Source organism: Mizuhopecten yessoensis, unplaced genomic scaffold (assembly GCF_002113885.1).
Source record: "Mizuhopecten yessoensis strain PY_sf001 unplaced genomic scaffold, ASM211388v2 scaffold10765, whole genome shotgun sequence".
Lineage (NCBI taxonomy): Eukaryota > Metazoa > Mollusca > Bivalvia > Pectinida > Pectinidae > Mizuhopecten > Mizuhopecten yessoensis.
Genome location: NW_018408710.1, coordinates 689,572 through 702,625, shown reverse-complemented (window position 1 = coordinate 702,625; position 13,054 = coordinate 689,572). Strand labels below are relative to the sequence as shown.

The 13,054-nt window shown below is 39.3% G+C and overlaps 1 protein-coding gene across 6 annotated transcripts in view; it reads right to left on the bottom strand.

Annotated features, from left to right (window-relative positions):
• Positions 1-13,054, bottom strand: part of LOC110462255 (cadherin-23-like) — a 71,176-nt gene that overhangs the window by 36,599 nt on the left and 21,523 nt on the right. For all 6 annotated transcript variants that reach the window (XM_021516147.1, XM_021516146.1, XM_021516151.1 and 3 more), the window contains exons 2-9: positions 7,101-7,326; positions 6,581-6,708; positions 5,217-5,530; positions 4,543-4,639; positions 3,383-3,624; positions 2,981-3,101; positions 695-940; positions 34-167 (exon numbers count right to left, since the gene is read on the bottom strand). In XM_021516147.1, the coding sequence (XP_021371822.1) occupies positions 34-167; positions 695-940; positions 2,981-3,101; positions 3,383-3,624; positions 4,543-4,639; positions 5,217-5,530; positions 6,581-6,708; positions 7,101-7,326 (1,508 nt within the window). The remainder of the gene's footprint in view (positions 1-33; positions 168-694; positions 941-2,980; positions 3,102-3,382; positions 3,625-4,542; positions 4,640-5,216; positions 5,531-6,580; positions 6,709-7,100; positions 7,327-13,054) is intronic.

Genomic DNA, 13,054 nt, shown 5'->3' with positions numbered 1-13,054 from the left:
GTTTTATTAAAAAGGAAGAAAGTATGTTCATACCGTTGTCCCTCCACCATCCGTAGCTGTTATTGAGATGACGTAGCTGGTGGTAGTCTCGTAATCTAACGTACTGGCCAGCGTGATGCTGCCTGATGTCGCATCCACAGCGAACACACTGGACCCGCTGTTTGTTACTGCAATACCATCGTTATTGTATCGTGTGTCAATCATGAACTCAGTCAAATATAGTTCTCCAGACTTAATCAGAAGTTAGGTTTTGTATTGTTTATTCAACCCTAATGAATGTAGAGATTTGAAACGTCTTGCAATCAAGTATAGTGCATTGTGATATTGATTAAACGAACCGATTGGATACAAACACAGGAAAATGAACAATCACCCATTCAGATTAAAAATTTCGGCCTCCTGACTTTCATCAGGAACTGTGGAAACGCTTATGATTCTGCAATTTGAACAAAATCTCGGAACCTCATCGTGAGATAATACGTTTCCTTTTTCCAGTCGTCTTATAGAAGAATATTGCTCTGTATTACTTACATTTGTATATATATTTGAAATTTTGAGAAACACAGGATCGGTTATTTAGGAAATGTTTACATGTTATTATTGCATGGGAGAATACACTGTGAAGTGAAACGTAATCTTCAGAGGCAGTTATCTGAAACTGTGAAATGCAAGTTGAACTACAGTTTCCGTGTACCTGCGGTGATGACATATGACACAACTTCATGGGGTGATAAATCAGCGTCTGCAGCAGTGTATGTCGTGACGGCTGTTCCAACACTCGTACTCTCCGCGAGACTGACGGTAGGGTTGGAGGCAAATGCCGGGTTGTTGTCGTTTGCGGCGGAGAGGCTTACGTACACAGTAACAGAGCTAGACGTGGTTCCGTCACTGACATCCATAGCAAGAGTGTAAGACTGACTTCCGGTGTCATAGTCCAGAACTAGAAGGAAGAGGTTATATTGTATAAAATACTGTAAAATTGGAAATTTTCGTGTGTGGAAATTTTCGCGTACTTACTCTGTAAACTGATTGCGTTGTAGGTCTTGTCCCGTTGACAATGATTCTGATATCTACGTTTTTATAAATTAATCATCTATACAACCTAAATTTATGAATATGTCCGTGCTAATGTAACAAACAAAAAAAATGGCATTCCTATTAAATACCAAATAAAAGTTAAAGTAAAGATATCTCTCGTTTGGGTAGTTTTTTTTTTCAAACCCCTAAGCGGCGCAAAGCGCCGCCGGGGTTTGATCTGTAAACACTTTGTCCACTTCCGGTGCTTCCCCATGCGTGAAAGCCTTCTGGGAAATTAAGGCCGCATATTGTCTACAAAAATATGTTGGTAAACCCTACCGTATCGGTATTGATTGCAGTTTACTTGTAAAATATCATGAATTCTCTATTTAATAAAAACATTTATTTAATGCAGTGAAGATAAACGAAACATATTATATCTTCACAAGTAAAAACTTCACTCTGTAAGTATTGTCCAATCTGAACGGTACATTATATTTCTGCGTAGATTTTCAGTTTCAAGTTTAGATGAAGTGACGGCAGTATAAGTGGTTGAGCTGTTTACCTTTGCAGCATACATTGTTGTTTTTACATAACTACACAATTAATATCATTTTTGTCTGGAAATCTTACCAGATATACTAGCAAACGGCAAAATTGCAGTGAAAACCCATTCAAAGTGGCGCTTTGTATTGTTGTCAAGCATGACGTCATTATAATTTGGCGTCAAAAACTACGTTATACATTCCCGCGCTTTTCTGATGTAGCAATATTTGCGCAGCGAAACGTGAAAGAAATGTAAGAAATAGAAAATTTCATGGTTTTCCCGTTCAATACGCTATATTTATTTCACTTGTAATATGAAATAGGCGAGACCCAAACAGCTGGCACACATACACATGAAATTACTGTTTCCTACATAACTTAACAGTTACATTTTGTCAGTAGAGTGAACATCCAGTCCTGTCATTATTCAATGGGTGTACTATTATGTTTTCTTCGTACGGGGGGGGGGGTGTGTGTGTGTGTGTGTGTGTGTGTGTGTGTGTGTGTGTGTTAAACCAGGATACCTTATCCCCCTAAACCCCTGCCTGCTGAGGACTTTTATTTCAAAATATATGTCCCCATATTGGGACAGGGGCAATTTCGGTCCCTTTTTGTTAAAGTCGTTCTGAACAATATGTCATATGCTAATATGGTCGAGTGGTCAAAGTTAACACAACGGCCTTCCATGCGGCCGGGGTTCGATCCCAGAAGTTGTCGTATGCATGGATATGCAGAGCAAGTGTTTTTCTCCTGCCTATACAACTCCAACAACCCAGGTGGAGTATAAATTGGTCTGGGGAGAATGTTGCGAGGTGGCACTATAAATGATACCGTATGAAGCACGGTCCCTCTACAAACACACCACATTACGTATACATTTCCAGCAGTTTATGTAAATCGTCTTATGTCCCCGGCTTCTCTCTCTCTCTCTTAGAAGATGACATTATTACCAAATCATTGACATTTGGCCCAAAACGTGCGGTTACAACTAGATATTGAGCGTGAACTGAATATTCTGAACAACACAATTAATGCCATTTACAATTTATATGATTATAATGAAATAGATTATAGTATGCAGGATCCGTTCCCTCGTGGTTGGTGGACTGTCAGTAAGTCATTTTCATAAAATGGTTTGGTGTCCAGCAGCTTTGCTGCATTTTCTTGTTAGGTTTGTCTTGTTTTATCACTCGGAAATGGAAAAAAAGTATACTGAATGAAGACTTATTGTAATAAGATCGAAAGATGACATTTTTTCAAATGATTCGAAAAGATTTGTTCCGCATAAAAGTGTATTATTCCGAAGGAAAACGCTAACTTAATGTAACAAGAGTTGAGGTTTTAAACAATCTAAAAGATATAAATTATACAATGTACATAAATATTGGTGTGTATACGTATTTATCATTGTACATACCGCAGGAAGTGGTCAGCACAGCACCTGTCAGACTAAAACATCCCTCGGAATTGCCAGAAGTTATTGTGTACGTCATGGAATCTCCATCGGCATCAGTACAAGCTAGTGTGGTCACGGTCGTCTGTGTGAACAATGGCAGTAGGTCAATATATAGCGACCCGAGGAAGCAAAATCCTAGGTATTGCTAGCAACATGTGTATAGAAACACCACATTTAGTATCAATAAGAGAATGCAAAATTTAATATGATAAGAAATCCACTTTGGAAATTAAATGTAAGAACACATGTACATTCAGAATTCTAAACTTACAATGCTAATGAAATGAGAAATGAGAGATATATATTTATAAGAAACCAGAAATCTTGTCGTTCTGTGGTTATTGCTGGTGCCCGTGTACACACCCCTGACGAGACTGTTTCTGCTACACTGTAGATGTAGGTTGAGGAGGGACAGGCAGGAGTGTTGTCGTTGACGTCGGTGACTGTGACAGTGACTGCCGAGGTGGCGCTGTCTGTTGGTGAACCACCGTCAGTAGCCTGTACGGTGAGGGAGTACGACGTCGTTGTCTCATAGTCCAGGGCCAGTGTCAGATATATCTCTCCTGTCGTAGTTCCTATACCGAACCGTGCCTCGGAATTTCCACCTACGAAATTATACATAAACATTTCCTATCTAGTAAAAAAAGCAGATGCCAAGGTGTTAACAGTTACAATAAATGTACTAAATAAATAGTTGAAAATAAGCCCGCTAAACACTTCGGACAAAGCAAGATCTTATGTGAATCGGGTAAAAATAATACATATGATGTAAGGTTAGTCTTATAACCTTTTTAAACATCCTATCACACTTTAGTTAAGGAAGCATGTATATTCTTCTTTAAAATAAGTTATCATAGATATGATGATAACAAAAATTACAATTTATAACGATCTAATTATCTCCCCCCAACATTGAAGTTTCCATCAAAATTGATATTTTCTTCAAATCTTAGTATTAGAAGTATATATAATGAGGAATGCAAATAAAAACCAATTACTGATATCTGTTATAATAGAGTGAACAAATAAACATCCACGAACAAGAGGTAATATAGTACATCATTATGCCTCTAGCTAAAGTCCTGTAATCGGTCACATTCGCTTTAACATTGAGTCAAAAGAAGGGTACTTGCCATCTCCCTGGCAACGAGTGACAGTGTATGTGACAGTGCAAAAAACGAGTGACCGCGCAAAAACGATGCGCGAACGGTTTGTCTTGGCCGCCATGCCTTTTTTTCGGTTTAATTTTGCCTTGTGTGACAGTGATAGCCTCGGGATTACCCTAGGCACTCTCAAACTCTTATAAATGAAGTATTTGTATATTGCAAAATCAATGAAAAAAACAAAGGTTAAACAATCCACTTACTCCATATGTTACTTTGAGGATGACAATACACACGAAACAATTATGACAATTCTACAACTACCCTTAATGTCCTGCGATTACGAAGTCCTTAATACATATATTTTAAAAAACATATTTTTTTTTTATTTTACTTTATTATATATCACTTTATACAAACCTATAATACTGTAGGTGAGCACCCCGTCGTTTCCATCATCAGCGTCACTCGCCTGTACAGATGCCACTGTGGTTCCCACGGCGCTGTTTTCGGCAACCTGATGTACAAATAAACAACATTGTAAGGTAAACAACGGACGACAAAATGTATTTCAAAGCATCAAAACGTCGATATGTAAAAGAAACTAACCTCCTAATATGCAATATGTCGACAAGCCCGTTAAGCATTTCTGACAAAATGGGATATTAATGTGTATTTCGGGTAAAAATGAAAACAATTGTGTCGGGTTATGCTTATCATCTTCTGAACCATTCTGTCACCCAACTCGACTCGAAACAGTAAAAAAGCTATCATATAAAGATAATGATAAAAAGTTAACGTTTGATAGCGATCTAATTACAGAACATAATAGTTTCCCACAAAATTGAAATTTGTTTTTCAAATCTCAACATTAAAAGAAGATTTGTTCTGGTCCTCTTTCAGTCCCTGAGTGGATTGCACAAACGCAAATCCCAGGTTCTGCATTGGGATCACAAACCAGTTGCCTCTTACAACATATAGTGGGCAAAACCTGTTTATTCTTTTCTCAATCCCCGTCCTTCAGGGGTTGTGCTATTCGTAAATATTTTCATAATGGATCATAAAATTGCCTGAGAGATAGCACATAAACATACCGATATGGACGACGGTGTTGTACCCGATATCACAGGAGTGTTGTCATTTGTACCCGTGATTGTGACGTAAACATATGCAGTTCCGGTTAGATCTGACCCGGCAGTGGCTGTGTCGGTGGCTATGACAACGAGGCTGTAAATATAATTCTGTGAGGAGAGCGCCTCGTAGTCAGTGGCGGTTGCCGTTGTTTGAAGAGTGGTACCGGAAATAGTAAACTTGGCTGAGCCGTCGTCCCCGCTCTGTATACTGAGAGCACAGTTTCCGTTAGTACCGCTGTCAGCATCAGTACAGGTCAAGGCAGCAATTGATGTTCCTGGGAACAATACGTTATGTCTGTTTGAATTTGCTATCTATTCTTCCACGCCCGCTATGCATTAGTTATTAGCTATTTATTATTGGACAATAATCCATCTGCATTCATGTATTTTCCAACAAAATATGTGCGCAAATATTGATTATTAATGAAAATAAAATAAAAAATGAATCATTGACTATTATGCAAGGATTAAATAAAATCTGAATTATTTTTACAGATTGACTAGTCTTTAACTATAATGTTGCATACAAGTAGATATTTCACATACGCTACGACACATCAGTTTCAAATTATTTCCAAACAACAAGCGATCAGCTCATTGGACATTTGCTAATTTCAATTGCCCAACATACGTTCACTTAAATATTCATTGTGAATCAATGTATTGATGATATTCAGCATTCCATATTCACGTGGACAATTACATTACCTAATAATCAGTATACTGTTGCTTCACATCAGCACATAGTACCTGAGTCAAATCCCTATAGGATAATACGCACCTGAAGTGGATATCTCTTGGATACACCGTAACTCAGGCGGATCCATCTAGGACCCTATGTACCTGATGCAGAAATATCTAGGGTTTAACTTACATGTAGCTGATCTCTCTGGGACATAGCATCTCTCTGGGAGACAATATACCTGAAACGAATCTGTCTGTGACACTACGTACCTGGTGGCATCCCTCTGGTATACTATGTACCTGAGGCGGACCCCTCTGGTATAATATGTACCTGAGATGGACCCCTCTTGGATACTTTGTACCTGAGATGAACCCCTCTGGGATACTACTTACCTGAGATGAACCCCTCTGGGATACTACTTACCTGAGATGAACCCATCTGGGATACTACTTACCTGAGATGAACCCCTCTGGGATACTACTTACCTGAGATGAACCCCTCTGGGATACTACTTACCTGAGGCGGATCTCTCTGGGATACTACTTACCTGAGATGAACCCCTCTGGGATACTACTTACCTGAGGCGGATCTCTCTGGGATACTACTTACCTGAAGCGGATCCCTATTAGATATTACGTACCTGAAGCGGATGCCTCTGGGATACTTTTGGAGTAGATTGCAGGACTGAATGTGGGTGTGTTGTCGTTGTAGTCTGTTATACTTATCGTCAGTGTAGGACTTGTCACAGGGGTGCTGCCATCAGTTGCACTGTACAGTTGTATCAAGTATAAGTTAATGTTGATAAATAGGACATGGAAAGTATATAGGTAGTGATGGTTAAACATCCGCAATAAAGGTTCCGGAATACTTTAAATTTCGATGTCTTTTATAAGAAAGCAACCGAGTCATTCATCCACTCGTTCAGTACAATCTACATAAGTACACTAAAACGCATCATAATTAACCAAATATATATCAAATAACAAAAACACGTTACTTTTGATATATTAACGTTTATGACAAGAATGTTGTTTGTAGTCTTCACAAATGTATTTGTATGGTACATAGAAAAAAAAACAATAAAAATACCTCTGCAAATTCGGTTGATATAGCTAGTCCCTCTTACATTCAACAAGTAAGTCACGGCGTGAGGTACTTACCTGAACTGTAAGGCGTATGACGTTGTTGTTTCGTAGTCATACGTCGTATCGGTATAGACTACATCACCGACGACACTGAAACCCGAACCGGATGATATCGAGTATGTTATACTGTCGCCATCCGCGTCAGTTGCCGTCAGCTGGTAGATAGAGACAGCGGTGCCCGAGTTCTCACTGATGGAGATAGTCGTCGATGTGGAGGGCGTTGTCCACACGGGGGCAGCACCTACACAGGCAGTACGTTATATAGAGTCAGACGTGAATGTGATATTTCAACAGCATTTATCATAATTGTAAGGATGAACGCTTCATGTACTTTCACATATGATAAGACTATATTTCTAGGCAAACTTACCAATTCCAAATAAGCAATTTGTCTTTCACTTTCTTTCTATAACGATACTCAAGATACATCCAAACCATCACAACCATCCACTATCAAACCTACTACAACCAAATCCACCTTCCAAATTATTTATACCCTACCCCAATACAACCAGCACTATCAAAACATTCACATCCCACATTAAACATCCATTATTTAAATCATCACATCCCAATGCAACTATTCAGTATCAAAACTACCACATCCCAACCACAACCTAACCAATACCCAGCAAATCAAGCATACCCTACCCCACACGATCAACCACTATCAAAACTGCGACATCCCTTGACAACTAACCACTATTAAGTCTACCTCAGCCGACATCACGACGATCAACCACTATTAAAACTACAACATCCCATTTTAACGCGACCAATACCTTTCGACCCCAACCAAAACAATAACTATAAGGTTTGTAACTACATCCAATGCATCAAAACTAGCTCCAACCCACTGCAACATTACAAGTCACTATCATAGCCACCACACAACATTACAAGTCACTATCATAGCCACCACACAACATTACAAGTCACTATCATAGCCACCACACAACCCCAACACATTCTGTAAATATATTAACCCCTTCAAATCACCTAGCACGATCAAAACACTATCATAGCCACCACACAACCCCAACACATTCTGTAAATATATTAACCCCTTCAAATCACCTAGCACGATCAAAACACTATCATAGCCACCACACAACCCCAACACATTCTGTAAATATATATAAACCCCTACAAATTACCTAGCACTTCTCTAAACACTATCATAACCATCACACTACCCCAACACATTCTGTAAATATATAAACCCCTACAAATCACCTAGCACGATTAAAACACTATCATAACCACCACACACCCCCAACACATTCTGTAAATATATTAACCCCTTCAAATCCCCTAGCACGATCAAAACCCTATCATAGCCACCACACAACCCCAACACATTCTGTTAATATATAAACCCCTTCTAATCACCTACCTAGCACGATTAAAACACTATCATAACCACGACACAACCCCAACACATTCTGTAAATATATATAAACCCCTACAAATTACCTAGCACGATTAAAACACTATCATAACCACGACACAACCCCAACACATTCTGTAAATATATATAAACCCCTTCTAATCACCTAGCACGATCAAAACACTATCATAACCACCACACAACCCAAACACATTCTGTAAATATATAAACCCCTCCAAATCCCCTAGCACGATTAAAACACTATCATAACCACCACACACCCCCAACACATTCTGTAAATATATAAACCCCTTCAAATCTCCTAGCACGATCAAAACACTATTATAGCCACCACACAACCCAAACACATTCTGTAAATATATAAACCCCTACAAATCACCTAGCACGTTTAAAACCCTATCATAACCACCACACAACCCCAACACATTCAGTAAATATATAAACCCCTTCAAATCACCTAGCACGATCAAAACACTATCATAGCCACCACACTACCCCAACGCATTCTGTAAATATATAAACCCCTTCAAATCACCTAGCGCGATCAAAACACTATTATAGCCACCACACAACCCAAACACATTCTGTAAATATATAAACCCCTACAAATCACCTAGCACGATTAAAACACTATCATAACCACCACACAACCCCAACACATTCTGTAAATATATAAACCCCTTCAAATCACCTAGCACGATCAAAACACTATTATAGCCACCACACAACCCAAACACATTCTGTAAATATATAAACCCCTTCAAATCACCTAGCACGATCAAAACACAATCATAACCACCACACTACCCCAACACACTCTGTAAATATATTAACCCCGTCAAATCACCTAGCACGATGAAAACACTATCATAACCACCACACAACCCAAACACACTCTGTAAATATATTAACCCATACAAATCACCTAGCGCTTACCTAAACGCGATCATAACCAGCACACTACCCAAACACACTCTGTAAATATATAAACCCCTACAAATAACCTAGCACACTCAAAACACTATCATAACCATCACACTACCCCAACACATTCTGGAAATATATAAACCCCTTCTGATCACCTAGCACGATCAAAGCACTATCATAGCCACCACAAAACCCCACCACATTCTGTAAATATATTAACCCCTTCAAATCACCTCGCACGATCAAAACACTATCAAAGCCACATTATAGCCACCACACAACCCCAACTCATTCTGTAAATATATAAACACCTACAAATCACCTAGCACTTACCCAAACGCGATCATAACCACCACACGACCCCAACACATTCTGTAAATACATATAAACCCCTACAAATCTCCTAGCACTTACCTAAACGCGATCATAACCACCACACTCCCCCAACACATTCTGTAAAGATAAACCCATACAAATCACCTAGCGCTTACCTAAACGCGATCATAAACACCACACTACCCAAACACACACTGTAAATATATTAACCCCTACAAACTACCTAGCACGATCAAAACACGATCAAAACCACCACACAACACAAACACATTCTGAAAATATATAAACCCCTTCTGATCACCTAGCACGATCAAAACGCGATCATAACCACCCCACTACCCCAACACATTCTGTAATATATAAACCCCTTCTAATCACCTAGCACGATCAATACACAATCATAACCACCACACTACACAAACACACTCTGTAAATATATAAACCCCGTCAAATCTCCTAGCACGATCAAAACACTATCAAAGCCACCACACAACCCCAACGCATTCTGTAAATATATTAACCCATACAAATCACCTAGCGCTTACCTAAACGCGATCAAAACCACCACACTACCCAAACACACACTGTAAATATATTAACCCCTTCAAATCACCTCGCACGATCAAAACACTATCAAAGCCACCACACAACCCCAACGCATTCTGTAAATATATTAACCCCGTCAAATCACCTAGCACGATGAAAACACTATCATAACCACCACACTTCCCCAACACATTCTGTAAATACATATAAACCCCTACAAATCCCCTAGCACTTACCTAAACGTGATCATAACCACCACACTACCCCAACACACTCTGTTAATATATAAACCCCTACAAATCCCCTAGCACGATCAAAACACGATCAAAACCACCACCACACAACCCAAACACACTCTGTAAATATATAAACCCCTACCCACACTACCCCAACGCATTCTGTAAATATATAAATCCCTACAAATCACATAGTACGATCTAAACACTATCATAACCATCAAACTACCCTAACACACTCTGTAAATATATAAACCCTTTCAAATCACCTAGCACGATGAAAACACTATCATAACCACCACACAACCCCATCACATTCTGTAAATATATATATACCCCTACAAATTACCTAGCACGATCAAAACATTATCATAGCCACCACACAACCCCAATACATTCTGTAAATATATAACCCCCTTCTAATCACCTAGCACGATCAAACCACTATTATAGCCACCACACAACCCCATCACATTCTGTAAATATATAACCCCCTTCAAATCACCTAGCGCGATCAAAACACTATCATAACCGTCAAACTACCCTAACACACTCTGTAAATATATAAACCCTTTCAATTCACCTAGCACGATCAAAACGCGATCATAACCACCCCACTACCCCAACACATTCTGGAAATATATAAACCCCTTCTGATCACCTAGCACGATCAAATCCCTATCATAGCCACCACACAACCCCCACACATTCTGTAAATATATATATACCCCTACAAATTACCTAGCACGATCAAAACACTATCAGAGCCACCACACTACCCCAACACACTCTGTAGATATATAAACCCCTTCAAATCACTTAGCACGATCAAAACACTATCAAAACCACCACGCTACCCCAACACACTCTGTTAATATATAAACCCCTTCAAATCGGGGGGCACGATCAAAACACTATCAAAACCACCACACTGCCCCAACACATTCTGTAAAGATAAACCCATACAAATCACCTAGCGCTTACCTAAACGCGATCATAAACACCACACTACCCAAACACACACTGTAAATATATTAACCCCTTCAAATCACCTCGCACGATCAAAACACTATCAAAGCCACCACACAACCCCAACACATTCTGTAGATATATAAACCCCTTCAAATCCCCTAGCACGATCAAAACACGATCAAAACCACCACACAACCCGAACACATTCTGTAAATATAAACCCATACAAATCACCTAGCGCTTACCTAAACGCGATCATAAACACCACACTACCCAAACACACACTGTAAATATATTAACCCCTTCAAATCACCTCGCACGATCAAAACACTATCAGAGCCACCACACTACCCCAACACACTCTGTAGATATATAAACCCCTTCAAATCGGGGGGCACGATCAAAACACTATCAAAACCACCACGCTACCCCAACACACTCTGTAGATATATAAACCCCTTCAAATCGGGGGGCACGATCAAAACACTATCAAAGCCACCACACAACCCCAACCCATTCTGTTAATATATAAACCCCTACAAATCCCCTAGCACTTACCTAAACGCGATCATAACCACCCCACTACCCCAACACATTCTGAAAATATATAAACCCCTTCTGATCACCTAGCACGATCAAAGCACTATCATAGCCACCACACTACCCAAACATATTCTGTAAATATATATAAACCCCTACAAATCACCTAGCCCTTCCCTAAACGCGATCATAACCACCCCACTACCCCAACACATTCTGGAAATATATAAACCCCTTCTGATCACCTAGCACGATCAAACCACTATCAAAACCACCACACTACCCCAACTCACTCTGTAAATATATAATCCCCTACAAATCACCTAGCACTTACCCAAACGCGATCATAACCACCCCACTACCCCAACACATTCTGAAAATATATAAACCCCTTCTAATCACCTAGCACGCTCAAAACACTATCATAGCCCCCACACAACCCCAACACATTCAGTAAATATATAAACCCCTTCTGATCACCTAGCACGATCAAATCCCTATCATAGCCACCACACTACCCAAACACACACTGTAAATATATTAACCCCTACAAATTACTTAGCACGATCAAAACACTATCAAAGCCACATTATAGCCACCACACAACCCCAACACATTCAGTAAATATATAAACCCCTTCAAATCACCTAGCACGATCAAAACACGATCAAAACCACCACACAACCCAAACACATTCTGTAAATATATATAAACCCCTACAAATCACCTAGCACTTACCTAAACGCGATCATAACCACCAGACTACCCAAACACACTCTGTAAATATCAAAACTCTTTAAGATATCATACAATCTATCAAAACAAAATCAAATCAATCGCAAATTCACTGTAACATATTACCGGTCACTATCAGAACCACCAAACAATCTGAACAAATTTTAAAACAACTTCTCATAACGTAGCATACCTAAACACTATAAAACACAAACCACATATTACCTCGACACATCCAACCACTCTAAACGCGATCATAACCACCA